A 25765-nucleotide genomic window follows, 5' to 3' on the forward strand; every position below is an offset into this window, starting at 1 on the left:
TGAGGTCTTGCGTGCGCTTGAGGTCCCGCTCAGCCCGCACATAGTTTACCCCACTTGGTAGGTACTCTGGAGAACATGTGAATCGGTGAAGTGGTGTTTCACCGTCGAAGAGCCCATATTAAAAACCCTGAGATAGGTTATTTCAACGGAGTAGAGGGGGAAAAAGTAGGAAGAGTTGATAGCCTCATAAACTCATGTGTTTATATCTAACGGGCTGGGTTGTCAATCGGTCACATCGCCTATTCATCAAAGATTTTTCTGCATCCAATAACATCATCGAAGATATACCTCTATCTTACCTACCTAGGTAGGTAACTAACCCGCTGGAGGCTAACTTCCAATTGTGCCGATTGTGTCCAAGAGTGAGTTGTATAATTCCTGGTGATGAGACTAGCATTGTTACACATCTTCATATATTATGAACGCAAACCACCATTGCAATTTTTTTTTTTTTTTTTTTTTTTTTTTTTTTTTGCTGCTGCACTAAAAAACAGTACACCAGTTCCAGATTCGCACTAAAGAGAAGCAGCACGACAAAGTAAATAATCTCAAACTAGTAAAATTGAGACTTAGGAGTAAAGAAGAGTAGCTTGCCTACTGAGAGACGTAACTGGGAGCACGCTGAGTAGGCCAGCCCCAAGATTATTGTCCGTTCTCAAGAAACAACGCATAATAGGCCTGTTAAATTCCAGTGACAATATCCGGCACGTGGTTGCAAGTAACCAATTTATTGCAGATTTCGGAATGATATTTGGACAAACCTTGAACACGGTATTATTAACGTAGCTTGTGTAGTTGCCTAAGGTACCTAGTTGGAAGATTTATAGAAACGAACTGGTGAATTCGTTTGAGTAAGGTAGGTTGGAGGGCGTGTTTGGCAACTCACAGCTATAGCTAAGGTAAGCAACTGCAGCTGAACAAAACAACCCGGACGGACTTAGTCATAAATTATCCTTAACGTGATTCATCAGTACCCGACGCATATCAGTACCCGACGCATTTTTCCTCCACTATACCATTCCGAACTCCAATTGCAACGCCAACATTGTTTATATTACCCCAATACAATCGGAGCTATATACATCTGACATTTCTTCATTCTCCTGACAGGTGCGTGCATTGTGTCCTATTTTGCCGCAGTTGCCACAACGCCGTTTAGTCGCCAGTCGTGCATTATTTCCAACCCTATTTTCACCTTTTTCCTCCTGTATCGGATCATCCGCATTGTTCAATTGCAACAAGCGTTGGACATTTTGTATAGTAGATGTTTTTCTTTCGCGGATACGTGTTTTTTTAGCCCTGCGTCGTTTGTTAAGTGCTTCGTTGGCCTTCCGAAGGCTGCGGACCTTTGCTGACAAAAGTGTAATTTGGTGCGCTATTCCGTCTATACCTTTTGCCAATTGCTTTACAGCTTTAAAAATAGGCGTTGGAAAGCTGTTTTGATGACGATTAATTTGAGTTTTAACAAGCGTTGATTGAAAAACGGCTTTTGTCGGGTTGTGAGGCGTTTGAGAGATCCAAGATTCGGTGGTGGGAAAAGTAAACTTTTTGGGTGAAGGCGTTCGTAATTTGATATCCAGTTTGGAAATTACAATTTCCGGATTAAAGGGGATAATTCCAGCTTTTCGGAAACCCCCAGCCATGTTTTTTTTTGTTATAGACTTTTTGTAGGCCGCTGCAAAAGCCAAAAAAAAGTCGATTTTGCTGATGTTGGTAATATAGGCCCGGATAAAATCGTTGATTTTTTGACCGTATACCCGCTTTAGGACATTAAACATTCCGACATTAAGTGGCTGAGTTAGGTGAGATGAATGAGCAGGCAGGTAAAGCGGAATGATGTTATGATTTTTGCAATAGCTTTTAAATTCCGGCGATTGGTGGCTGCTATGCCTATCGAGTACCAGCATCCGATATGCGCCTTTTGTCCGCGATTTTGTATGATTATCGAAATGCTGAATCTATTCCAAACCTATTTTGTTGTTTGTCCATCCATTTTGGCTAGTTTTTATACGCTAGGATGTTGGAAGACCGCCTTCTGTATACCAATTTGCGAGATGGTAGACGCTTTTAACGATGAGAAATGGGGGCATATTGTAGCCGTCGCCATTAATGCAGCAGATTGCAGTCGCCCATTTTCGATTGCCAGGTTGTATTTTTTTGCTTTTTCCGCGTTTTTCAGACCCAGTTACAACCATATGGCCGTATATTTGGCCCATTATAAAGCCGGTTTCGTCGAAGTTGTAAATGTCGCAATTCTGGATGCTATATTTGGCTTTTATATTGGCCACCAATCGAAACTACGCGTTTAACGCGTTAGGATTTTCGCAAAGGGCCTTTTGGAAATTATAGGCGCGAGAAAAACGCGTCTTTAATTTTGTGCGTCGTTTGACGAAGCGATAGGCCCATTGCTTGCCGACCGGTTGCGCGGCCCGCGTAGCAAGGATATAGTCGGCTATTGCAGCCATATCGGCGATCTGAGGCGGAAATCCTCGGGAATCCAGGTCCAATATATATCGGACAATTACCTCCTTTTCGTTTTCCGTTAAATTTTGAGTACCAGGCCGACGGTCGGCTAAAGAAGCGCGACTTTTTATTTTGTGACGGAGTGTTGATTCGGGTATATTGTACGCTTTTGCAGCCGCTCGGCAATTTAGTTTTGGGTTTAATCGAATGGCTTTAATCGCCAAAATAATTCTTGATTTATTGGTAGTAGTTGGTATTTTATTTTGTGGAAAAAACGCGTGGTAAATTTAAGAGTGGTGTGGTGGAGGAAAAGTGCGTCGGGTACTGATATGCGTCGGGTACTGATGAATCACGTTATTATGAACGGGTTCATCGTTGAAAGCACGGGCCACATTTGCTCTAACGTTTCAACGATAACATGATAAGCTACCTAGGCGCGGCACTAACCGCTTGCGGCAAGGTGAAAAAAGCCGACTTACCAAACCCCATTTCCGTCAGTCGCGATTGTTCGCGATCAGCTAGAACGACCTCCTGCGTCACAACTACCATCACCACGAGCGAGGTTGGAGGATCGTCGTGTCCTCCTCATAGTCACCAAACAAAAAAAAGAAGCAATCATATTCAGTCTAGTGTCCTTCTCGCATAGGTTCCCTTCACTTTGACGATACGAGTCGACTTTGCGAAATCCCTTGTTGCTTCTTGCCTAATCGCGGTTGCGGCTCTCGGCGTCGTTTGTCCTAAACGTTAGCAAGCTGCAGTACGACCGCAATTGGAGAGCAACTGTAATCTGCAGTGGTAATCTGTCAACTAATCTATACTCACTCTGCGGAAGGTGTACGATTGCCCAAGGTACGATAACATCACCCCCTAGTATTGACGTAAAGGGCGACGGTAGACTGATCGCGACGTTCTCATATGGTCCCCTAGGTCTCTCCCTGTCTCTCCCTTGCCCGGAGCCCAGCGACGACTTTTGTCGGCAAAACAATTAGCTCACTATGGCGAGCGAAGTTGGCGATGCACAACAACAACCCGGTTGGGATCATGATAGCACAGAAGATGGGCCGGATGGGCTCCAGTCCACCGAACAGCATAGCGACAGCAATGTTCAAAATCAACAGCTTCAAGCTACCTCTGTTGCACACGGTGACTCCGAAGATGCTGCAGAATATGATCCAGACTCCGTACCCCTTGCCATCACAAGCCCCAAGGCTAAAGCACTGAAGCCATCCCCCCAACCTGCTGCTGCCAAGAAGCGAAAGACTGCTGGGGGCTTCCTAGTGGGAGACTCTGATGACTCCGAGGATGAGAATCCTCCAGCTGCTGCCGCCGAAATGCCTGATCTCAAACCCAAGCCCGAATCATCTCCTGTCCCTCAAAATCTTAATGGTGGTGCGCAGGTGTCAGAGTCTAGTTCAGGGCCGGGTGCCCAGTCTCATGGTTCGAATCAGAGTCATCCCAGTGTCGTGCCTCCTGTGTTGTCCCATGATCCTATCGCGTTGCTAGAACTTCGTGTCAAGGAAGATCCAAGAGGCGCTATGGACTCTTGGCTGTCCCTGATTGCCGCGTATCGGCAACGAAACAACATTGAGCAGTGTCGCGATGTATTCGAACGCTTCTTAGCAGTCTTCCCTCATGCAGTAAGCAGTCATTTTGCAGACCACTCGTCACCAATCATGTACTAACAAAGTCGTTATAGGCCGAAGTCTGGGTTCAGTATGCGGATATGGAGCTCGGTCAAGGGAATTTCGTGGAGGCAGAGGCTATCTTTGGCAAGTCGTTGATGTCGGTTCCAAATGTCCAGCTGTGGACTGTTTATCTTGACTACATCCGCCGGAGAAACGACTTGAACGATTCTAGTGGCCGAGCGCGACAGGTCGTCACCCAGGCCTATGACTTCGTCATCGACAACGTCGGCCTTGACAAGGATGCCAGCAAGATATGGAGCGACTATATCCAGTTCATTCGTCTTGCCCCTGGCGTCGTAGGTGGCTCAGCCTGGCAAGACCAGCAGAAGATGGACCAGCTTCGAAAAGCTTACCAAAGGGCCGTGTGCATACCCCTCTCAAATGTTAACACATTATGGCGAGAATATGACCAATTCGAAAAGGGCTTGAATCCCACCACCGGCCGCAAGTATCTCAACGAACGTTCACCGGCGTATATGACTGCCAAGAGTGCCAACACCGCTCTTGAGAACATCACGAGAAACCTGGTCCGAACAACTCTGCCTAGACTTCCCCCGGCCCCAGGGTTCGAGGGGGATGTCGAATTTGCGGAACAGGTTGACCTTTGGAAACGCTGGGTCAAGTGGGAGAAAGAAGACCCTCTGGATTTGGCAACCGACGACCCAGAACTGTTGAAAAAGCGTATCCTCTACGCATATAAACAAGCCATCATGGCTCTTCGATTTTGGCCTGAAATCTGGGTCGATGCTGCGGAATGGTGCTTTGATAACAGTATTTTGGTTAATGGCAAGGACGCTGGCTTGGAGTTCCTCACGGAAGGCATCGAGGCGAATCCGGAGAGCGTGCTCTTGGCCTTGAAACATGCTGATCGCATCGAGACCACGTTTCCCATTGGCGAGGGTGACGAGGCCAAGATAGAAAGGGGAAATGCCGTCAAGGCCCCTTATAACAAGCTTCTTGACACCCTATATGGACAGATAAAGACCCTCAAGGAGAAGGAGAAAGCGGAGATTGTCAGGCTTCGCGAGAGTGCGCCTTCTGTACCTGAGCAAGAGATCGAAGAGGGTGAAGATTGTGCCAATCCAATGCCAAGCGAACTCGAGGAGAAGATATCAGCCGTCGAAAAAGGATTCGGCGCCCAGACAGACTTGCTCGCTAGGACCGTGTCGTTTGTCTGGATCGCGCTGGCCCGGGCCATGCGCCGCATTCAAGGCAAAGGCCAACCTGGTTCACCAATGGGAGGAATGCGACAAGTCTTTTCTGAGGCTCGAAAGCGCGGTCGCTTGACGAGTGATGTCTACGTCGCGATCGCCCAGCTTGAGTGGACTGTTTACAAAGACCCATCTGGAGGGAAGATATTTGACCGCGGCTCCAAACTTTTCCCCGAGGATGAAATGTTTATGTTGGAGTACCTGAAATATCTTCACTCCCGAGAGGATACAACCAGTAGGTTGCCATTTGTGCCTGTCGACCGCATCTCATCTCTGTAATATCGGGGTTGTCTCTTGCGTATCTTTTACTAACATCTTGCGTCACAGATGCCCGGGTTGTTTTCGAGACATGTGTCAACAAGCTCACTCAAAACCCAGCCACTGTCCACAAGGCAAAACCCCTCTACTCATACTTCCACAAGTACGAGTCCAAGTTCGGCGAGCTTTCACAGACGGCAAAGCTGGAAAAACGGATGGCTGAGCTGTTCCCTGAGGATCCCTCTTTGTCCCACTTTAGTGCGCGCTTTATGTCGGACCGATTCGATCCAATCGCCGCCAGGATAATTGTATCCCCAGCTGCCCAGCTTCGCCCTAAAATGGTTATGCCTTCAATTGAGACCACCGCGCGGGCGGGTAGCCCCATGGTTCGTCCGCTGAACAGTCCCAAGGCGGGCTTCCTACAGGCGGTCAACTCACCGAAGCGCCCTCTGCCTGCGGATGATTTTGAAGACCTCAACCCACCCAAAAAGATACAGCGCAACGACCAGCGGGAGTTCCAACGAGCAGAATCGCCACTCAAAGGCGCCGCCGGTCGTCGGCTCGAAAACCAACGCAGGATCCATGGCCAAGGTCCCGCATCCTACAACACAGCGCCTGCCCCAGCTATCCCCCGCGAAATCAACTTTCTTCTAAGTCAGCTTCCAGGGGCGGAGGTGTACAACTCAACTCGCCTAAGTGCGCCGCGGGTGGTTGACATGCTTCGCGAAACCCATGTCCCTGACTATCAAAGCTGGAAATCGCGACAAGACAAGGGCCTTCGGCAAAGTGGTGCTCAGATGCCGTCGGACTTTTCCAACCCAGGATACGGTCGAGACTCGCCCGGCCTAAGGACTGGGAGTCCCTTTGGCGGCGATAGACGAGTTGCATCGGCCTCTAGTACGTACCAACGTCCGGCCTCCAGGGACTCCTATGAACCACCGCCTCCCTCTGGATATCAGCCACCTTCAGCGTCTTTACAGTACCCCCCTGCAGCACCATCATATGACAACCAACATACACATGGAGCCTGGCCTACTCCGCCACATCAGCTCCCCTACGGAGCACCACCGCCAGCACAAAACTATGCACAGCCTCCGCCTCAACTCTATCAAAGTTCCACAGGACAGCAACAAACTCAGCCACCATATGGAACCTATAGATACTAGCACAGGAGTATTGTGTAACCGAAAAGTTAGATAGTGACAGTTGCGCTGAGCAATTTAAAATTAAATCCATTTTCACCAGCGTTGTCTTTTGCATTATCCCTATTTCGATGTTGGCATGGTCAATGGCGACGCTCCCCCGCCTAGTAAACTCCGAGGTTGTGAACAACCTTTTGGGATGTGGTTTAAGGTATCTCGTGTGTGTAGATGGAGGCGGTAGACTAGTGCGACGGTTTATCACTTATAGGAGCGAACCTAAGCGGTTCAAGAACTCATATTTGGCTGGCGTTGAGTGGCATACTACGTCCATCAAGCTTAACGCAATTGACTTTGGTTATTCCTCGGCTGTGACTACAAGCACAAGATAAGGCAATAAAAAGAAAGGAAGAAATTAGAAAAGGGTCACAGACTAGTTTCAGACGGCCAGTCAGTCTATTTGCCAAAATGTGTGATATTCTGCCGCTGTCCGCCGACATATAAACAGTGGATAACGTGGTGCTGCTCCGTGTGCTTCGACGGGAATATTATGTCTCGTAATCAGTACAGTTAACTCTTGAGAGTGCAGGATAACCAGTGTTTTTCAGGTTGTGCTTGAATTTGTCGATCCTGGGGGTTAGGGTTAACCCCTGAATATACACTTTCACCGGGTTGCAGTGTAACACCACCGTGGAAAGAGGGAGACCATAGACAGTCTTGGAAGGAATTTTCCTCCATGACAGGTACAAACGGAGTGCAGCATCAGCTTAGGCATTGTGGTAGATCCAGTACGGAAATTTTTAGAGATATTCTCCTTCGAGACGATAAGGCCAGCCAGCTAGAACAGTCGGTGTTGAATTCGTGGATTCGCAGGACCATCTCTAGAAGGATCCCCCAATAGATTTTCCCGGCTTGAGTATCGGTGCCTCTGTCTCAGGCTTCTTGCCCTGCCAAGCACAGCTAACGGCTCTGTGGCTCACATTTTGCCAGCACGTTTGCCAACGCCAGCGACTGATTTGCTCCAGGCATGTGATCCTCCCGTGAATGCGACTTAATCGGGTGCAATTGCACAGTAGGCGCTTCAGTGATGCCAGAAACCTTATTAAACAGGCGAAAGCTGCATGTTTATCCGCTCAGTAGTGCTTCCTATACAAGTACGCGTGAAGAAAGTATCGCATATATTTGAGATCCATGTTCAGAAGATGCTGTACGACAGCCTCAAGTAGAAGGGAGTAGTAACTTGCTGACGTGTTCGTGGAACTGAAACTTCTGAGAGGGGAACTTGTTGATATGCTTGAGCAGAGGGCTGTATTGGTTGGAGATCCTCCCTCGCCCATGACGTCTGGTCCGACAAACGCACCTTCCCTTTCGAGTTTCTGATCTCGTTGCCTCTCAATCTCAACACGGCCAAATTAAGCCCCACCCAACTGGCCAACCCAAAAGCAAGCGAGAAATTTGCACGACCTGCTGGCTACCTAGGTACCCAGGTACCTTATAAGTCCGCTGCACGTTGCCGGCCGTTTCCAACAAACGTTCACTACCGACGCTCAAACACACACAAAGAGGCAACCTTCTTCAAGATCTTGAGATCTACTTTGGTCGTCTTTTATCCAGCTTCAAATCTCTTCTTCAAAGGACACAGCATCAATAGTTCAAATCTTGGTATGACGGCGATCTTCTAGGGAACTGGACTGGTAAGTACACATGACCTAGTTGGTGGTATCTGATAAAAACCTCATCGCTAGCTTGCCCAAAATCCACCCCATGATAGCTTCACACACCCGAGATTGCTTTGAAATAAGGCTAGAGAACTCTGCTCATTGAACTCCTCCTTTCGCAATTTATTCGTCGATCTTTCTTTTACCATTCCCTATCCTACAAAGTTTGTGGGTGCTGACCATTTCCCTACCCAACCTCCACCTGAACACTCCTCATTACTCCCGCAACCTCTCGAGATTGCAAACACAACTCAGCTCCCTTCATCGAATGTCTCGCAGCTTGGTGCTATCGAAAGGTGAGAGCCTCAGATTCTGCTACCTTTTACCCTACAAATTCGATCCAGCACTTCAATCTTCGCAGATTCATCCCCCCAAAACGCCTCCATCATCTTACGCATTCATCTCTCTGCCTGCAGAGATTACATCATCACCTCGCCGTCAAATTGTTTGAACGCGATACCTTTTCAAACACAGGCACAAGCTCCTTCGCGTGCCCTGAAGCCATTCACCCAAAACGCTCCAAAGGTACAATCAGCAATCTGAACCACACGTATACAAAAGTACAGAAGACCTTGCCTGTTCCCTCCCCAGATCGAGCTACCCGTATCATCACAAAACATAGTACTCCAATCTCGTTTGCCCAAAATTTCCTTGGCGAGACAGCAGTAGCCGGTTTACGGCCGACTTTTTTCGCGACCTTGTTTTCCTTTCCAGCACAAACTTATTGATCAAACTCATCCTGAGTGGGTAGATACCTGCGTTCTACAAGCAAAAACATTTACACCTACAGAAACCCAAGCCCTTTGACTTCAACAAGCATCTAAAGACGCTTTCCAACTTGTGTCTGGCTCTACAAAGCAATCACTATCTCCCCATCTTCCAATCTCCCCAATAGCCCTCGTATGAAACTGATCTCTTTTCACCTTCCATTGGTATCTGGGTATTTAAACCTTTTGTCTTCTCTTTCCATCAATCTCAATCCTCCTCAATTAATTCAGCGCACATCACTCAAAACCTTTGGGTTCAGCTTTAACCGAGTGATATTCAGCTCAGCTAACATTCTGTTGACCGTCAGAGACTGTTGCAAACCACAACGAGTTTCAATTTGAATCTCAGCCAACTATCTCGGCTCACATCTTGAATCTGACATCAACATTCCATCACTACCAACTAGTACAAGCAAACGCAAAATCTCAAAACTTTCAGGACATCTCGGTCGAAAAATCTCGAATCAAAGGTGGGTTTTTTCTTCCCCTCGAGAAGCTGTTTCTCAAACCGCCCTCACTTTGCAGCACTTCTTCCATACTCTAGAATCCCCAAATCTCCAACCTTTCGCTCTCACTAGCCCTGGCACTCAGCTTTCTCTATCAAGACGATTGAAATCTGACGCGAAACTGACAAGACCTTCAAGAATCAGCCAGAATGTCTCACTATCAAGGTAAAACCCTTCAGGTGCCGTCCTACAACCATGACGGCCCGGGTGACGAGGATGGTCGCCACAGTCGCAGTGGCTCTGTCCACTCTCAGGCCGGCTCTACCCGCGGCTCTGTCCATGGTGGTTCGCGTCCTCCCTCGGATGCAGGCCGCCCTCACTCACAATCTGCGACTCGTCCGACTAGTGAGATGGGCAAGCCGCCCACTGCTTCTGGTAGTGTCCAGGGCTCTACTGGCGACGTTGTTACTGTCGGCCAGGGCGGAAAATGGCCCGCCGCACATGGCTTTGACCCTGCTCGCGACCGTGATCCGAGCAAGGAGCATGCTATGAGCGGAAACAACAACTTCAACAAGAATCTTGAGCTGCCTCCCGAGGCCTATGTCACAAAGCTCGAGACTCCTTTTGCTCAGCGCCCTGGAATGGGTAGCCTTGGAAAGAAGATCACTCTGCAGCTGAACTACTTCCCAATTCTCAAGATGGAACTTCCAGACGTTTATCTCTACGATGTAAGTCTTAGTTATAAAACGTCCCATCTGTATAAGATTATGCATGCTGACATGTTTACAGCTTTCCATTAGTCCCACTCCCCTTAAACCAGAGCAGGTTATTAAGAAGTGTTGGAATACTCCTACCTGGCAGGCAAAGATTGGCAGCACCAAATCGCCTTGGATCTTCAACAAGCGCAATCTCGCGTGGTCCCCGCACAAGACCGAGGATGGAGGCATTCGTGCTCTTCTGGATCTTGATGCAGAGTATGGTCGCACCGGTGGTCGTACCGCAAACAAGTTCAACTTTTCGGTCAAACCAGTCGGCAGGATTAACATGGACTCTCTTCGCTCGTACTTACAAGGCCAGATCGCTTTTAACACCCATATTTTGGAGTGTCTCAACTTTCTTGACCATGTCTTGCGCGAGGGTCCCTCCCAGAAGATGATTCCCATTAAGCGGAACTTTTATTCCAAAATGCGCAACGCTACATCCATGGGTGACGGTGTGATCGAGGTCCTGAAGGGTATCTTTGCTTCTCTTCGCATGTCTCAGGTAAGCAAAGAAACTCTCTCTGAAGTCCGGTCAACGAAAAGTGCCAATACTAATGTTCAAACAGTCGATCAACGACGGCAAGTTTGGCCTCGGTATCAACGTGGACGTTGCCAACACTTGCTTCTGGGTTGCACAGAATTTCGAGGATCTTGTGCGCAACTACTTGGGCTCAGTGGACCGTCGCTGGTCAGGTGGTAAGCTACTGGGAAATTGGAGATTGACGACGCTGTTGTACTCAATTTACTAACAAAGGCACCGTCACAGTTCCTGTAAACCAACTCGCTAACCTGCTTCAGCCTGTCATGCCCCCGGGAAAAACCAAGATGCAGGTACAGCCGTCACCAGCTTTCACTGCCCTCCGTAAGCTGGCCAAGATCAAGTTCACCGTGAGACATCGTGGCAAGACTGCCGACCATAAGATCTACACGGTAAAGCGCTTTTCATTTGATCCTAGCTATGGAGAGGAAGGCTCCAATGCAAAGACTGTGAAGTTTTCCAAGCGTGATGGCACCACCATCTCCGTCTATGATCATTTTCAAAAACAATACAATGTGCGCCTCAACCACTGGAAGCTTCCTCTTATCGAGACCACCCGCGATGGCTTCTTCCCCATGGAGGTATGCACTGTTGAGCTTTACCAGCGGTACAACTATAAGCTTGACCCAGATCAGACGGCCAAGATGATCAAGTTCGCTGTCACCCGCCCTCCTCAACGCGCAAGCGATATCATGGCCAACGTTAATGAGCTTCGTTGGAACGAGGACCCCTACCTGAAGCACTTCAAGATACAGGTCTCACAGACAATGGAAATCGCGCCCGCGCGTGTGATTCCCAACCCTGAGATCCTATACAAGGGAGCCAAGGTCAACCCAGGCGTCAGCGGTCGCTGGGACTTGCGCGGCAAGGTCTTCTCGGAGGCTGGAACGATGCCCCTCCAGTCTTTTGGAGTTGTCATCATCGACAATTGTGTCGATAAGGCTGGAGCAGAGGCATTTATGAAGAACTTCCTCAGTGTCTTCAAGGGACATGGAGGTAGAATCGCCCCCAACGCCAAGCCTGTTGTTCTTACATGCTCGTCTACCAGCATGAATTTGGGCCAGGTTGTGGAGACAGCTTACCAGACAGTCGGAAATGCCAACAAGGCTCATCCCAACCTCATTTTCTTCATTCTTCCAAACAAAAGCAGTATCAACTACGAGCGCATCAAGAAGTCAGCCGACTGCCGCTATGCCCTCGTCACTCAATGCATGCAGGCTGCACATGTCCGCAAGAACCAGGCGCAGTATTGCTCCAACGTCGCAATGAAGGTAAACGCCAAGCTGGGTGGACAAACCTGCAAGGTTGCTACTGCCTTCAAGAAGCCCACCATGATGATCGGCTGTGATGTTTCCCATGCGGCTCCCGGCGCACAGCAGGCTTCCATGGCCGCTATCACCGTATCCATGGACAAGGACTGCGCTCGCTATGCTGCGGCTGTGGAAACAAATGGTTATCGGTAAATTCCAAAGCCCTCCCCGCCTAAGGCCCTCTTGTTGTTAATGAAGCTGACCTTCCACGCATAGTTGTGAGATCCTTCTTCCGCAGAATGTCCGTGGCATGTTCGGCCCTCTCGTTGAGCGCTGGTGCAAGACAATGCGTTGTGCTCCAGAGCACGTGTTCTATCTCCGCGACGGTAGGGTTTTCACCAACAGAATACTTTGCTTTGATATGGTACACGGAATCCTGCTGACAATTATCCCTAACAGGTGTTTCTGAGGGTCAGTTTGCACACGTGATGGCCCTGGAGGTTGCGGAACTGCGCAAGGTCCTCAACAAGGTCGGCAACAACAACCCGAAGATCACAGTCATGGTTGCTACCAAGCGTCACCACATTCGATTCTTTCCCAAGCCCGGCGATTCGTCTGCTGGTGACAGGAATGGCAATGCCCTCCCGGGCACTGTAGTCGAACGTGTAGTGACCCATCCGTTCCACTACGACTTCTATCTCTGCTCACACGTTGCGTAAGTCATCGGGTCAAGCTCTAGAGAACAAGCGATTGCAGATTTTAAATTCAGACACTAACGATAGAAAATTGTTGCGTATAGCATCCAAGGCACGGCGCGACCGACTCACTATCAGGTGATCCACGACGAGGTTGGCTACAGCCCCGACGAGCTTCAGAAAATGCTCTACCAGCAATGCTATCAGTATGCTCGCTCGACCACTCCTGTGTCGCTTCATCCTGCGATTTATTATGCGCACTTGGCAAGTGCTCGTGGCCGCTGCCACGAGAACACCGCGTCTTCGGAGAAGGACCCCAAGACCAAGGCCCAGCCCGGTCACTTTGCAAAGGGTGGCAACACCGACAGCAGCCTTGCCCTTCTCACTGAATCGGTGCCTCTCCTTCCTTGTGGTGCCCATGGCCAGGCCTTCGCAGGCAACATGGACCACTTCAAGCATACCATGTGGTACATTTGAAGGTTTTGTGGATTATTTTCCCATCGTTCTTTACCATTTTTCAGTTCAGTCGTGCATCATGCACATTCCATGCGCTGTATTCATGCCTGATTTAGTTTCTCTTTAAGTTTTAAATCATTTTTGGAGGGATATAAAACCTTCGCATCGTTCGTCACTTTTTTCGCGACAGAATTCAGCCAGAATTCAGCCCAACTTCTACCAAAATTTTATCAGAACCCAATCACAACTACCAACCAAGCAAAACATCGACTACCGTCCAGACCATACTAGGCAGTCATGGCCGATCAGCAGAACCCAGTTGACATTAATGCAATCCTTGCAGCTTTTGACAGGGTGGCCGGCTTGGTCGAGAATCGGCTACAGCGTCATGCAAATTACCTCGATCAACGTCTCGGACAATTTGAAGCTCGTTTTGATCAACTTGAAATTCACGTACTTGCAGGTTTAGCCGACGTCAATCGGAGAGTCGATGGGGCATAGGAAGCGATCAACTCCTTGTCTGTTCAAGTTTCTGCAATGTTAGTCTATCCCGCTACGGTAATCATTTACAGCTTCTAACTTCTTCTCCAGCGATCACAACTCTCTGGCCAGACAGGCCAACGGAGTCGTTTATGACGACAATGTCGATTTGTGCCCTTTGGTCGCACTGCACACGAGACTGGAAATCCCGGGATTTCCACGATCAATAGACGCAATCTCTACAATGAGTGGTGTGTTACCACGCTTAGATTCCCCTTTACTGTGTCCGTAAGCTAACACTACTCTATACATAGCCGCGGATTGGGACAGAATTTTGACTGCGCTAGGCCTTGCCCTCCCGCAATCCCTGAGAGAGAAGAGACTTGAATTGATGAGGGCTGTGGGCATCAATAGGCGGATTTTGAGGGTGTGAGGATAAAGTGATTTTAGTGGACAGTTTGATATGGTTTCCTTAGTTACCCAGGCAATTCAGTGAGACGAGTTTCCAGGAGCGCCCCTAATTAGTTCAACTCATTTGGCGAAATGAATACTCTTGATGTGACAGTAAGAGTATAGACCCAGGATTCCCATCTCTCCGCCATACCCGCTGTCTTTCCATCCACCAAACCAAGCCCCAGGATGGGGCTGCTCAGGCATCTGTAACACGGAATAGGCCCTCATTAGTAAAGGATTCATGTGAATGAGCTAATATCAGAAGCAAAATATATGCGCCAAAGGGGAGCGACTTACGTTTATCCATACAGACCCTGACTCGAGCTGCCGAGCGATGCGCTCCGCCCGTGTAAGATCTTTCGAGTAGACCGTGGCTCCGAGGCCAGAGTTTGAGAGATTGGCGCGCTTGATGACGTCCTGCTCGTCGGACCACTTCATAATTGGTATCACCGGCCCAAACTGCTCATCCTTGACGACCATGGAGTCCTCCCTGGGGCCCGCCACGACCGTGGGCTGGATCCAGTAGCCCTTGTCGTGCAGCTTACCACCGGTGAGTATCTTGCCGCCGGTCTCTGGCCTCGCGGCGTCGTCAAGGAACCTCTTGACGACGTCGAACTGCATCTTGTTGGAGACGGGCCCAAAGATTGTCGGCACCGAGACGCCATCGCCGGCAAAGGCGGTCTCGTAGTTTGCCTTGGTCTCGGCGACGAACTTGTCGACAAAGGCGTCGTAGATGTCAGCGTGGACGTAGATCCTCTTGGTGGCGGCACAGTACTGGCCGGCGTTGAGAAAGCTCCCCGCGCACGTCTGAGCCACGACCTTGTCGAGGTCGACGTCGGCGCACACGAGGGCGGCGTCGTTGCCACCCAGCTCCAACGTGACGCGCTTCAGAGTTTTGGCGCAGTTGGCCATGACCTTCTTGCCCGTGGGGATGGAGCCCGTGAAGCTGATCTTGTCGATACCATCGTGCAGCGTCATGAGACCGCCGAGCTCCCCGCCGCCGTTCAGGGCCTGGAGCACGCCAGGTGGGAGGAAGCTTTGGCACAGCTCGGCGAACTTGAGGACGCAGTATGGGGCGAAAGGGGAGGGCTTCATGATGACAGTGTTGCCCATGACGAGAGCTGACACCACCTTCATGCTGCTGAGGATCAGCTGTTAAGGGGACGTGGATCAGCATATGGCGATCTTTGGCCTGTGGCGTGGAATCAAATATCACTCACAGGGAAATTCCAGGGAGATATGGCTCCGACAACGCCCACCGGAGCATGCGTTTCTATGATCTTTATGGTGTCGTCCTCAAATTGAACCTTGTCATGCAACGTGTTGTTGGCAAAATATTTGCACTGGTTTATCGAGTTCCCTATCTCAATAGTCGCCATGAGTTGCTATGAAGATGTAACTGTGTTAGCCTTTGGCCTTGATTTTTTTTTCCTTTTTTTTTTATAAACATAAAACGAAAGACAGCAGTTGACGTACCGATTTCCCTGTCTCCTTCATTACGACGCCAACAAGAAATTCCATATTCGCACCGAGGGCATCTGCCATCTTGGCCAGTAGCTGTTGTCTCTCCTCAGCCTTGGTCGCGGCCCAGCCTGGAAGCGCCGCGCGAGCAGCGGCGACAGCATCATCGAGGTCCTCTGCCGATCCTACTGGGAGCTCCCACAATGGCTCCTCGGTGCGAGGGTCGATGCCACGGTCCACGCCGCCTGAACCAGCCCCTCGCCGCTGGCCGTTGATAATGTTGAAGAATTCATGTGTGGCGACACCCTCGGTGTGGCTGCTGCCGTTGGTAGCCATTTTCGAAGACAAGTTATACCAGTTCACTTGCAGGGCCTTTGATGTATGAGGTTTCTGACAACTTCGAAAAAAAAACACGAAAAAGAAGGGGAAAAGGAGTATTGATATAGCTCTTGGATGGTCACTGCCCGGACTCCTTGCGATGAAAAGCAGAAAAAAGACAAAACTTGGATCAAAGTTAAAGATATTACCCACAGTAAATCACAATCACGGCAAAAACATCATGAGACACCCGAAGTGACTGACTCGACTCGTTGATGCGGTATGCAATGTGGCTATGTACATAAGGCATTTATTTATTATTTATCGCTTTGGTTCTTCTCGTTCTTTTGGCCTCAACCCCTCAAATAACGGATCATAATAGCCATGGCTCTCCTCGGCAGTTGTGGAGAGCTTGAACAAAGCCCTGTTCGGAGGTTTCAGTCGAGTGTGGAGCTCAGCTTTAATCTGTAAAAACAAGGTGAATGGCCTGAAAAGACTACGAGGAGAGAGAGGCGGGGGATCTGAGCATTGCGTCCCTGTAAATCCTTTTGTGGTCTCAACCGGGGGACCAGATGAACGAAATGATTGATGATGGGATCGAGTGAGTGTGGAGAGTTCGACAGCTAGTGGTACCTACCTTGCGTGTTGCTGTTAGCAGAGGCGGGGAAACCTAGCCCCCAGAAAGATCGACCCCACCATCCCTCGTACCACGTACACTGAGCAATACGTACCTCTAGGTGATACTAAACACTATCTCCCCTCCCTATCTGTTGGCCAGTGGTTGTTTGCTCCGCCCCGCCCACAAATGTCATTGGGTTTCATGTCCAGACACAGGCATTAGCCTCCTAGCGTCGTTTCCCTCCCTAGCACAACACACACCACAACCTACGAAGTACTGTGTCGCTATCGGGTGGCGGCTATTGATTGAGTAAAGTCATGGTGGGGTAGGTCATGTGCTGTTATCTAGGTTGACAACAAAGTTGAAGCTGTCTTACAAACGCAGACGATGTAAAGCGAACTAACTATCAAATGGTTACTTGCGTTGTTTTTTTCCCCTTCTCTTTTTGCCTTCTGCTGTTTGTTCTCTACCTTATTTAGGTACTTGATCTACCGTACCTACTTATTATTTTCCGCACTTTCCGCGTGTTTTCGTTTCCGCATTCCACCCCTCATCGGAGCCGAGATAAATACGATATTCATCCCAAAGAAAAATAAATAGCCAAATCAACTTGGATTGAATTGAGACCTCAGTTTTGGTTGCCCGCCGAGGTGTTTAAACTCCAATCCCACCTTCTGATTCAGCCTGCAGCCTCGTCCTTCCACACAATGGCCCCAATTGCCGTTTCCCCGGAGCGGGACCCCTTGGCCTCGCTCCATTCATTGACGACTAATTATGAAGACACCATCTCATTTTTCCTCAATGGATCAAGGGTGGTTCTTGATGAAATCGACCCTGAAGTGACGCTTTTGGAATATCTGAGAGGTATCGGCTTGACTGGAACGAAATTGTAAGTGCGCAGTCGTCCTTTTCGGCTATTGTCTCGACAACTTTACTGAAAAAGAGAGATCCATTTGCGTTCCAGGGGCTGTGGAGAAGGAGGTTGTGGCGCCTGCACCGTTGTGATTGCCGGCTGGAATCCAACAATCAAACAAATTTACCACGCCAGCGTCAACGCTTGTTTGGCACCTTTGGCCAGTGTCGATGGCAAACATGTCATTACCATTGAGGGTATCGGTAACGCAAAAAGGCCACATCCGGCTCAAAGATTGATTGCTGAAGGAAATGGGAGCCGTATGTTTTTTTTTTTTTTTTCCCTCCCTCTCTCGCTCATCCTGAGAGTCTGCGAGAGATACATACAAACAGCACAGTGAATTTTATCTAAGCCAGTCTTGCTAATTATTCTGGTTGGTGTATCTAGAATGCGGTTTCTGCACACCTGGAATCGCCATGAGTATGTAATCCTAACCCCATATCAGTCCAAAACTTATCATGTTCAGACTCATTGACCATCCTGCCCCTGAAGGCCTTTATGCTCTGTTGCGAAATAACGCTGCACCTTCCGAACACGACGTTGAGGAGGCATTTGATGGTAACTTGTGCCGCTGCACAGGTTACAGGCCCATCCTCGACGCCGCCCAGGCTTTCAGCGTCAAGAAAGACGCAAGTCTAGGCTGTGGCAAATCCACTGCGAATGGCGGCGGTGGCTGTTGCATGGAAAATGGCAGCAGAGGCGCAGCCGGTGGATGCTGTAAAGCCGACAAATCGAGCGAATCCGATGAGTCGGGGAAGAGGTTTCCGCAGCCAAAACTAATTAAATATGACCCGGAAACGGAACTCATCTTCCCTCCCGCCCTCAAGAAACATGAGTTCAAACCCCTCACGTTTGGAAACAAGCGCAAGCGCTGGTATCGGCCTGTGACCTTACAGCAGCTGCTAGAGATCAAGAGTGTACACCCGGACGCAAAGATAATCGGCGGAAGCACCGAGACCCAAATTGAAGTCAAGTTCAAGGCTTTGAGCTACCCCGTCTCGGTCTTTGTTGGTGATATACCCGAGCTTAGACAATACGAGTTGAAGGAAGACCATATTGAGATTGGAGGAAACGTAACGCTCACGGACCTGGAGGGTATCTGTCAGAAGGCAATAGAGCACTTTGGCGAGGCTCGCTCCCAAGTCTTTGCTGCAATCCACAAACAGCTCAAGTACTTTGCTGGGAGGCAGATCAGAAATGTCGGCACACCTGCTGGTAACCTTGCAACCGCATCCCCTATTTCAGATCTAAACCCCATATTCGTTGCCTCAGACTCCACATTACTGGCCAGGTCTCTCAGAGAGGAGAAGCCGATAGAGATACCCATGGCGAGCTTTTTCAAGGGATACCGCATGACAGCACTACCGAAAGATGCAATTATCGCCTCGATCAGAATTCCGATCACTCGAGAAAAGGGGGATTTCTTCCGATCATACAAGCAGGCCAAGCGGAAAGACGACGACATCTCGATCGTCACTGGCGCTCTCAGCGTCAGTTTGAACGCCGACGGGGTTGTTGAGAAGTGCAACCTTGTTTTTGGAGGCATGGCAGCCACTACCCTGGCCGCCAAAGAGACATCGGAATTCATCACCGGCAAAAAGTTTGCGGAGCTGGAAACGCTCGAGGGTGCCATGAACGCTCTGGAGAAGGATTTCAATCTTCCTTTTGGAGTACCGGGCGGCATGGCCTCGTACCGCAAGTCCCTCGCGCTCAGTTTCTTCTATCGGTTTTACCACGATGTCATGGGGAATATTGGAGCGGACGGCGATTCCGCGGCCTTGGCCGGCCATGTCGATAAGGACGCTGACCTGGAACTGGAACGTGATATCTCGACCGGTACAGTGGATCGAGACACAACTGCCGCATATGAGCAGGAGATCTTGGGCAAGGGTAACCCTCACCTCGCAGCCCTCAAGCAGACAACCGGCGAAGCACAATACACAGACGACATACCACCCTTGGCAAATGAGCTTCACGGATGCCTAGTCCTTTCCACAAAAGCACATGCCAAGATCAAATCCATCGATTACTCAGCTGCACTAGAGATCCCAGGTGTTGTTGACTATGTGGACAGGCACGACCTCCCACGGCAGGACCTCAACCGTTGGGGCGCACCGCACTTTGAGGAGGTCTTCTTTGCAGAGGACGAGGTGTTTACTACAGGGCAGCCTATCGCCATGATACTTGCAAAGTCGGCACTCAAAGCTGCCGAGGGAGCCAGAGCCGTCAAGGTTGAATATGAGGAACTACCTGCAATATTTTCCATCGAGGAAGCAATCGAAAAGGAAAGCTTCTTCAACTATTTCCGGGAGATCAAAAAGGGAGATCCAGAGGGCGCTTTCGACAGGTGTGACCACGTCTTTACCGGCATAGCCCGGCTCGGTGGACAAGAGCACTTTTACCTCGAGACGAATGCTACTGTGGCAGTGCCAAAACCCGAAGATGGCGAAATGGAGATATACTCCAGCACACAAAACCCTAATGAGACGTAAGTCTTTCCTTCTAAAAAGAAATGATAACATGAATACCGGCCTTTGTGAGCCCGTGGCAATACAATTTTGCTAACCTGACTCCAAACAATTTCCCACAGGCAATTGTATGCTGCTCGCGTATGCGATGTCAAGATCAACAAGATACTTGTGCGGGTGAAGCGGCTCGGTGGCGGCTTTGGTGGTAAAGAAACGCGGGCGGTGCAGCTCAGCTCAATCATCGCCCTTGCGGCCCACAAGACGCGCCGGCCAGTCAGGTGCATGCTCACTCGAGAGGAGGACATGGTCACCTCGGGTCAGCGCCATCCTTTCTTGGGAAGGTGGAAGGTTGGCGTAAACAAAGACGGCAAGATACAGGCGTTAGATATCGACATTTTCAACAACGGCGGCTGGTCTTGGGACTTAAGCGCTGCTGTCTGCGAGCGCTCCATGACTCACAGTGATGGATGTTACCGCGTGCCCAACGTCCATGTGCGTGGCCGAATCTGTAGGACAAATACCATGTCTAACACGGCTTTCCGGGGCTTCGGTGGCCCACAAGGCATGTTCATTGCCGAGACCTACATGTCTGAAGTCGCAGATAGACTGGGAATGCCTGTCGAGAAGCTGCGGGAGATCAACATGTACAAACACGGCGAGTCGACACACTTCAACCAGACGCTCGACGGCGACTGGTTTGTACCTTTGATGTACAAGCAGGTGCAGGAAGAGACCAAGTATGCGGAGCGCCGCGAGGCTGTGGCTCGTTTCAACGCCGAACACAAGTGGCGCAAGCGAGGTCTAGCCCTCATCCCGACCAAGTTCGGCATCTCCTTCACTGCCCTGTGGTTCAACCAGGCAGGTGCTCTGGTACACATCTACCACGACGGCTCGGTTCTAGTCGCACACGGCGGCACAGAGATGGGGCAGGGACTTCACACCAAAATGGCCATGATTGCTGCCCAAGCGCTTGACGTACCCCTGGACAGCGTCCACATCTCCGAGACTTCAACCAACACCGTCGCCAATGCCTCGGCCACCGCGGCCTCAGCCAGCTCGGACCTGAACGGCTATGCCATCTTTAACGCGTGCGAGCAGCTCAAAAAGCGCCTGGAGCCGTATCGCGAGAAGCTCGGCAAGGACGCGACCATGGCCAAGCTCGCCGAAGCAGCCTACTTTGACCGCGTCAACCTGTCTGCCCAGGGCTTCTACAAGACCCCTGAGATCGGATACACTTGGGGTGAGAACAAGGGCAAGATGTTCTTTTACTTCACTCAGGGTGTCGCGGCCGCCGAGGTCGAGATCGACACGCTCACGGGCACCTGGACCTGCCTGCGTGCCGACGTCAAGATGGACGTCGGCCGCAGCATCAACCCAGCCATCGACTACGGCCAGATCCAGGGTGCCTTTGTGCAGGGCCTGGGACTGTTTACGATGGAAGAGTCGCTATGGCTGCGCAGCGGACCCCAGAAGGGCATGCTCTTCACCCGCGGGCCGGGTACCTACAAGATCCCCGGTTTCCGTGACATACCGCAGGTCTTCAACGTCAGCCTGCTCAAGGATGTCGAGTGGAAGGAGCTGCGGACTATTCAGCGGAGTCGTGGCGTCGGCGAGCCCCCGCTCTTCATGGGAAGCTCCGTCTTCTTTGCTATTCGTGACGCTCTCAAGGCTGCGAGGGCTCAGTATGGCGTGGAAGCGACAGTGGGAAGCGATGACAAGGATGATGGGTTACTAAAGCTTGAGAGTCCGGCAACCCCGGAGCGCATCCGCCTTGCTTGCGTCGATCCTATCATGGAGCGGTCCAGGGTAACTCCGAAAGAAGGAGAGAAAAACTTCTTCATTGCCATATAGATTTAATGGTCATGGCAGCTCATGCAAGGCAATTCTTAGAGAAAATGATTTCAGCTTCGATACAAGTTGCATGAAGAAATACCGAAACAAATGGCGTTGTGATAGCAATATACACTTCAAACTGACTTTGATTAGCAAACATGTGGCACTGCATAAAGTTTAACTTCAATATTGTGCCGTTCACATTTCATAAGCCGACATCATTGGCATGCCTTTTCTCCTGCCTGCAGTAGCTCAGCCTTGACCCGGTTGTCGGTTTAGGCGAAACGAAGTATAACTTTCATACATCGAAGTCTCCAAAGTGCCACCGTCGCCGTTGTAATGTGCTAGGCTCATTGCAATTTCTACCCAGGGTTGTGTGTCATCTTCATCATTTAGGCCTGAAGCCTCAATGCCATGATTGAAAGCCATGACGGCGATCCATTCGAGCTCCTCGCAGGGCCAGTGAGAACCTGTCGTCTGTCAATACTGCCATCAGTACTCGTTTGTCATGGCATCAATAGATCATATGGCTCTCGTGTCAGAACTGCCTACTTCCAATGCCCTTTTCGCCATTTCACAGATAGACCGGAGTTCTTCGAGGGCAAGTTTCGTATCGATACCCATTAGTACTTGAAAGACGCATCGACAGTACCTGGCGAGCTTGATGTTGTCGCAATCTGGGAGCTCAGCAAGTTCATCCACTAGGAGATTCAACGCAGAGTAAAAGTCTGCGCAAAGACTGAATGTAAGCCTGTCTGTCTATTCCAGGAATGTTCAATTATTTGGGGGTTGGGTTAATGTTAGACTACTCACCCCTCGGTGCAATATTCGAGGCAGTATGTAGCCTCAGCAAACTGTCAGCCATAGCCTTAAACGTCTCTCCATTCCTACAAACAGAGGCACGGCGGATGATCTCTCCAAGTTCCGATATCTGCCTGAGATGCAGCGCAGATTCAAAGTCGAAGACTATGATTATCTGTAGCTTTTTTAGTAGCTCTTTGTACTGCGTCTCGGGTAATTCAAGTCTTTCCCGGCATGTTCCTAATGCCTCTTCAAATCCTGCGACATTCTTGCGGACGGCTTGATAGTCCAAAAGCTGCCTTTCAAGGTCGTTTTGAGACCGTGCAAGTGCTGTAAGAGCTGAAGCATTGATGAAGTGGCAAAAGAGCCTCCGGAGGGGTAGGTCGTCAACCACAGGAGACACCGCGTCTTCGGGGAAGTGGCCCATGACGCTAATGCACACATCCAATGTTCGAACCAAACATCTGGGATCCCAAGTCTGTGCGTTCTTTACTGAAATGTTGTAAGCAGTCTGGCAAAACCACTCCAGCTCTCGAAGGCCAAAGAGCATCGTGCCATCTGCACCGGTTTCTTTGCGTTCGATGGCTCTTGCCGCTATACAAAATTAGTTCCCTCTTGAATATCATCAGAGAGTAAAAAAGTGCTCACCTTCCTCGAATATCGTCACAATATGGACAACCGTAGCTTTAATGGTATCAACAGATAAACCATTTTTACCTATCAGCTTCTGCAAGAACCTGATGGTGCATCTGATAAGTGCAGGTAAGTGAACAGGTCCATTTGGTCGAATCTTGCGCACTTGAACCAGCTTTCTCAAGGCTTCGATAACAAAAGTATTTTCTCCTGACTTCTGTGCATCAAGTACACAAGCATAGATCAAATCCTCAGAGTCGTTGGTGCTGCTCATAATCTCCAGGCACTGTACAGCTAGTTCAAGGTCCAAGTTGCGAATCGCGACCTTGAACATGACGTAGCTTGTTTTCTTATCCGTCTGGCTGTGCTCTGACATTGAGTGATAGATAGACATGGCTGCCTCCGGCTCATTCAGGGATGTATTGCAAAGGAGTAGCTTCCTGTTCTGGTTATCAGCAAAGAACGCAACCTTTTTTGTTGGATTGACGGAACAGGAACCTTTCAATTTTTACGCGATTATTAGGTCCTGCTTCTTGGAAGATGGGCAGCAACGCAATGTAACCCCATTCTCGCGCCATATCGAACTTTTGCATCGAGAATCTTGTGTCAAGCATCTTCCAGAGCAGCTGACCGATGGTTCAATCAGCGATAACACCTAGACAGAGGTTGGTAGATCAATGAGAGACTGTACATACCGTTTGAGATGCTACTGCACCTCGTGTGCCCAATGGACGTCCGCATCGGGCGAAGAATGTCTTGGCTGTATTAAGGAGGTCGGGGGATTCATGGCATTGCGTAGTCATCTTAACACGCAAGACCACAAGCTTTTCGTACCAGTCCAGAGTCTCGTCCTTGTCAAATCCAGCATCGTGTAGAAATGTGACGAAATCGTCCAAAAGCTTCATGCCAAGACTGGGACTTTTATCCCGAAGCTTTGCAATATGCTTCCTCAAGGCACTGAAAGTTGATTCAACGTGGTTGAAGGACCTAATCAGGTCTCCCAGAATGCTAGAGTAGGCTTCACAGTCGAACGTCTCGGCAGGTGATTTGTTCAAGAGCTCCAGCTTCAATATATGAACAAATGGCTGGCTGCCGACTTCAATTTCAATATACTCGACCAGGTTTCTGGCCTTCTCAAAGCTTTCCGCAGTTTCGACACCCAGAAGGGCAGCGATATGAGCTTGGGATACGGCAAACCGAAGTTTGATACCATCTTCTGTGAGCTGGTCGATACTTTGGTTGGTGATGATATCGTTGCTCCTACCCAGCCATTTGACTGCCATGACAAAGTCTTTCTTAGCCATCAGAAGACAGCCAATCTCGAAAAGGACTTCAACCAAGTTCTCCGCAGAACGATGGTTGAGAGATGGTAGAAGGGTCTCCATCTTTGAGTACATGTGTTCTGCAACGTCATACTGCTCGTCTATCCAGCACTAGACTCACATGTCAGCATGAAAAACAAAAGACTTGTGTGTATGCAACTGACCAATGCTGCCCGGATGCCATAGTATTCTGCGCGCAGCTGTACACACTCTTGTACATCACTGTCATCCTGGTTTTCTTGCTGAATTCTCTCTGCCTGTGTGTCATATTGAGCAAGGTGTTGCATTGCAGTCCGGGCAAGCTCCATATCGTGGCCCTCTTGGGATTGTGTTAGTATTGCAAAGCAAGTAAACCGTGGTATACCGAGCCAGCAACCAACCAACCTGTACATAATCTCCCTGCCTTCAATGCAAGCCTCATCAAATAAGCCAGCGTGGCAGATGAAATCTTGATTTCCCATTGTGAAAGGTGTAGCATCTGAAAGGCAAAAACTCGGGCCGATATTAATAGGCCGCGTGTAGTGGCGTTTGCGTCCTTGTCAAGCAATCCTCTCCAGCCATGGGTACATCTGTTCTAGAGATTTGTACCCAGTCGATCAATATCAATATCCCCGTAGAGACTGTTTTGAGGTTGTTGTTGAGAAATGCTCTTGATGTGCTTTCGGACGCTTGTCAGGAGGGAAGCGGCTGCGGATGGGTCCTGGGACCTGTTTGCGGGCAAGTGTTCTATGAGGTCTTCCGCGAGTTCTGATGATGCGTCAGCTATCGACCTTGAATTGCAAGACAGAAGAGTATCGAGAGAACAAATTATGCTCTCGGGGCAGCATACTAATGATTGCCTGTCTCGATTTCATTGGCTTTTGTTTCGACCCTCGTTCACGTTCACGATTAGGAGGGACTGCGGACTCATGTGACATCTTGCCCTAGATGCGACCCAGTAACAGCGACTACTGCGTCGTAGGTCTGGAATGACAGCGGAAGATTCAGGGCGTCGTCAATGAGATGGTACTGTTGTTTGCCAAACTGGTTGATACGGACGCCGGGGATTGTCTGGACGTGATGATTCGAAGATTTATG

At 49.7% G+C, this 25765-nt stretch overlaps 6 protein-coding genes across 6 annotated transcripts; 3 read left to right on the forward strand and 3 right to left on the reverse strand.

Annotated features, from left to right (window-relative positions):
- Positions 1-3223: 3223 nt before the first annotated feature.
- On the forward strand, positions 3224-6850 carry PgNI_00808 (uncharacterized protein). The gene is made up of 4 exons (XM_031120885.1): positions 3224-3312; positions 3391-4100; positions 4160-5594; positions 5687-6850. The coding sequence occupies exons 2-4, from the start codon at positions 3459-3461 to the stop codon at positions 6781-6783; spliced, it is 3174 nt and encodes a 1057-aa protein (XP_030986065.1). The 5' UTR covers positions 3224-3312; positions 3391-3458; the 3' UTR covers positions 6784-6850.
- Positions 6851-9896: 3046 nt separating this feature from the next.
- PgNI_00809 (uncharacterized protein) lies at positions 9897-13408 on the forward strand (the record flags this gene model as incomplete). Its single annotated transcript, XM_031120886.1, has 7 exons — positions 9897-10415; positions 10477-10950; positions 11015-11144; positions 11215-12445; positions 12513-12622; positions 12696-12951; positions 13036-13408. 7 exons carry the CDS (start codon positions 9897-9899, stop codon positions 13406-13408), a joined length of 3093 nt encoding a protein of 1030 aa, XP_030986064.1.
- A 990-nt stretch (positions 13409-14398) lies between these two features.
- On the reverse strand, positions 14399-16117 carry PgNI_00810 (uncharacterized protein; the record flags this gene model as incomplete). The annotated part of the gene is made up of 4 exons (XM_031120887.1): positions 14399-14524; positions 14618-15472; positions 15541-15705; positions 15797-16117. The coding sequence occupies 4 exons, from the start codon at positions 16115-16117 to the stop codon at positions 14399-14401; spliced, it is 1467 nt and encodes a 488-aa protein (XP_030987293.1).
- Positions 16118-17144: 1027 nt separating this feature from the next.
- On the forward strand, positions 17145-22101 carry PgNI_00811 (uncharacterized protein). The gene is made up of 5 exons (XM_031120888.1): positions 17145-17607; positions 17683-17891; positions 18019-18051; positions 18124-20119; positions 20222-22101. The coding sequence occupies exons 1-5, from the start codon at positions 17426-17428 to the stop codon at positions 21948-21950; spliced, it is 4149 nt and encodes a 1382-aa protein (XP_030987294.1). The 5' UTR covers positions 17145-17425; the 3' UTR covers positions 21951-22101.
- Positions 22102-22184: 83 nt separating this feature from the next.
- On the reverse strand, positions 22185-25166 carry PgNI_00812 (uncharacterized protein; the record flags this gene model as incomplete). The annotated part of the gene is made up of 8 exons (XM_031120889.1): positions 22185-22409; positions 22485-22660; positions 22746-23327; positions 23382-23835; positions 23879-23992; positions 24062-24799; positions 24853-25007; positions 25073-25166. The coding sequence occupies 8 exons, from the start codon at positions 25164-25166 to the stop codon at positions 22185-22187; spliced, it is 2538 nt and encodes an 845-aa protein (XP_030987295.1).
- A 96-nt stretch (positions 25167-25262) lies between these two features.
- Positions 25263-25605, reverse strand: PgNI_00813 (uncharacterized protein; the record flags this gene model as incomplete). Its single annotated transcript, XM_031120890.1, has 2 exons — positions 25263-25516; positions 25569-25605. The coding sequence occupies 2 exons, from the start codon at positions 25603-25605 to the stop codon at positions 25263-25265; spliced, it is 291 nt and encodes a 96-aa protein (XP_030987296.1).
- Between the last annotated feature and the right edge of the window lie 160 nt (positions 25606-25765).

Source organism: Pyricularia grisea (assembly GCF_004355905.1).
Source record: "Pyricularia grisea strain NI907 chromosome Unknown Pyricularia_grisea_NI907_Scaffold_1, whole genome shotgun sequence".
NCBI lineage: Eukaryota > Fungi > Ascomycota > Sordariomycetes > Magnaporthales > Pyriculariaceae > Pyricularia > Pyricularia grisea.

Excerpts from the sequence above, each read along its gene's own strand:
- PgNI_00808 (XM_031120885.1), top strand. The coding sequence starts at position 3,459 with ATGGCGAGCGAAGTTGGCGATGCACAACAACAACCCGGTTGGGATCAT. Across the intron at positions 4,101-4,159 it reads TAGCAGTCTTCCCTCATGCA|GCCGAAGTCTGGGTTCAGTA; the intron begins GTAAGCAGTCAT and ends AAGTCGTTATAG. Across the intron at positions 5,595-5,686 it reads CTCCCGAGAGGATACAACCA|ATGCCCGGGTTGTTTTCGAG; the intron begins GTAGGTTGCCAT and ends CTTGCGTCACAG.
- PgNI_00811 (XM_031120888.1), top strand. The coding sequence starts at position 17,426 with ATGGCCCCAATTGCCGTTTCCCCGGAGCGGGACCCCTTGGCCTCGCTC. Across the intron at positions 17,608-17,682 it reads GGCTTGACTGGAACGAAATT|GGGCTGTGGAGAAGGAGGTT; the intron begins GTAAGTGCGCAG and ends TTTGCGTTCCAG. Across the intron at positions 17,892-18,018 it reads TGCTGAAGGAAATGGGAGCC|AATGCGGTTTCTGCACACCT; the intron begins GTATGTTTTTTT and ends TGGTGTATCTAG.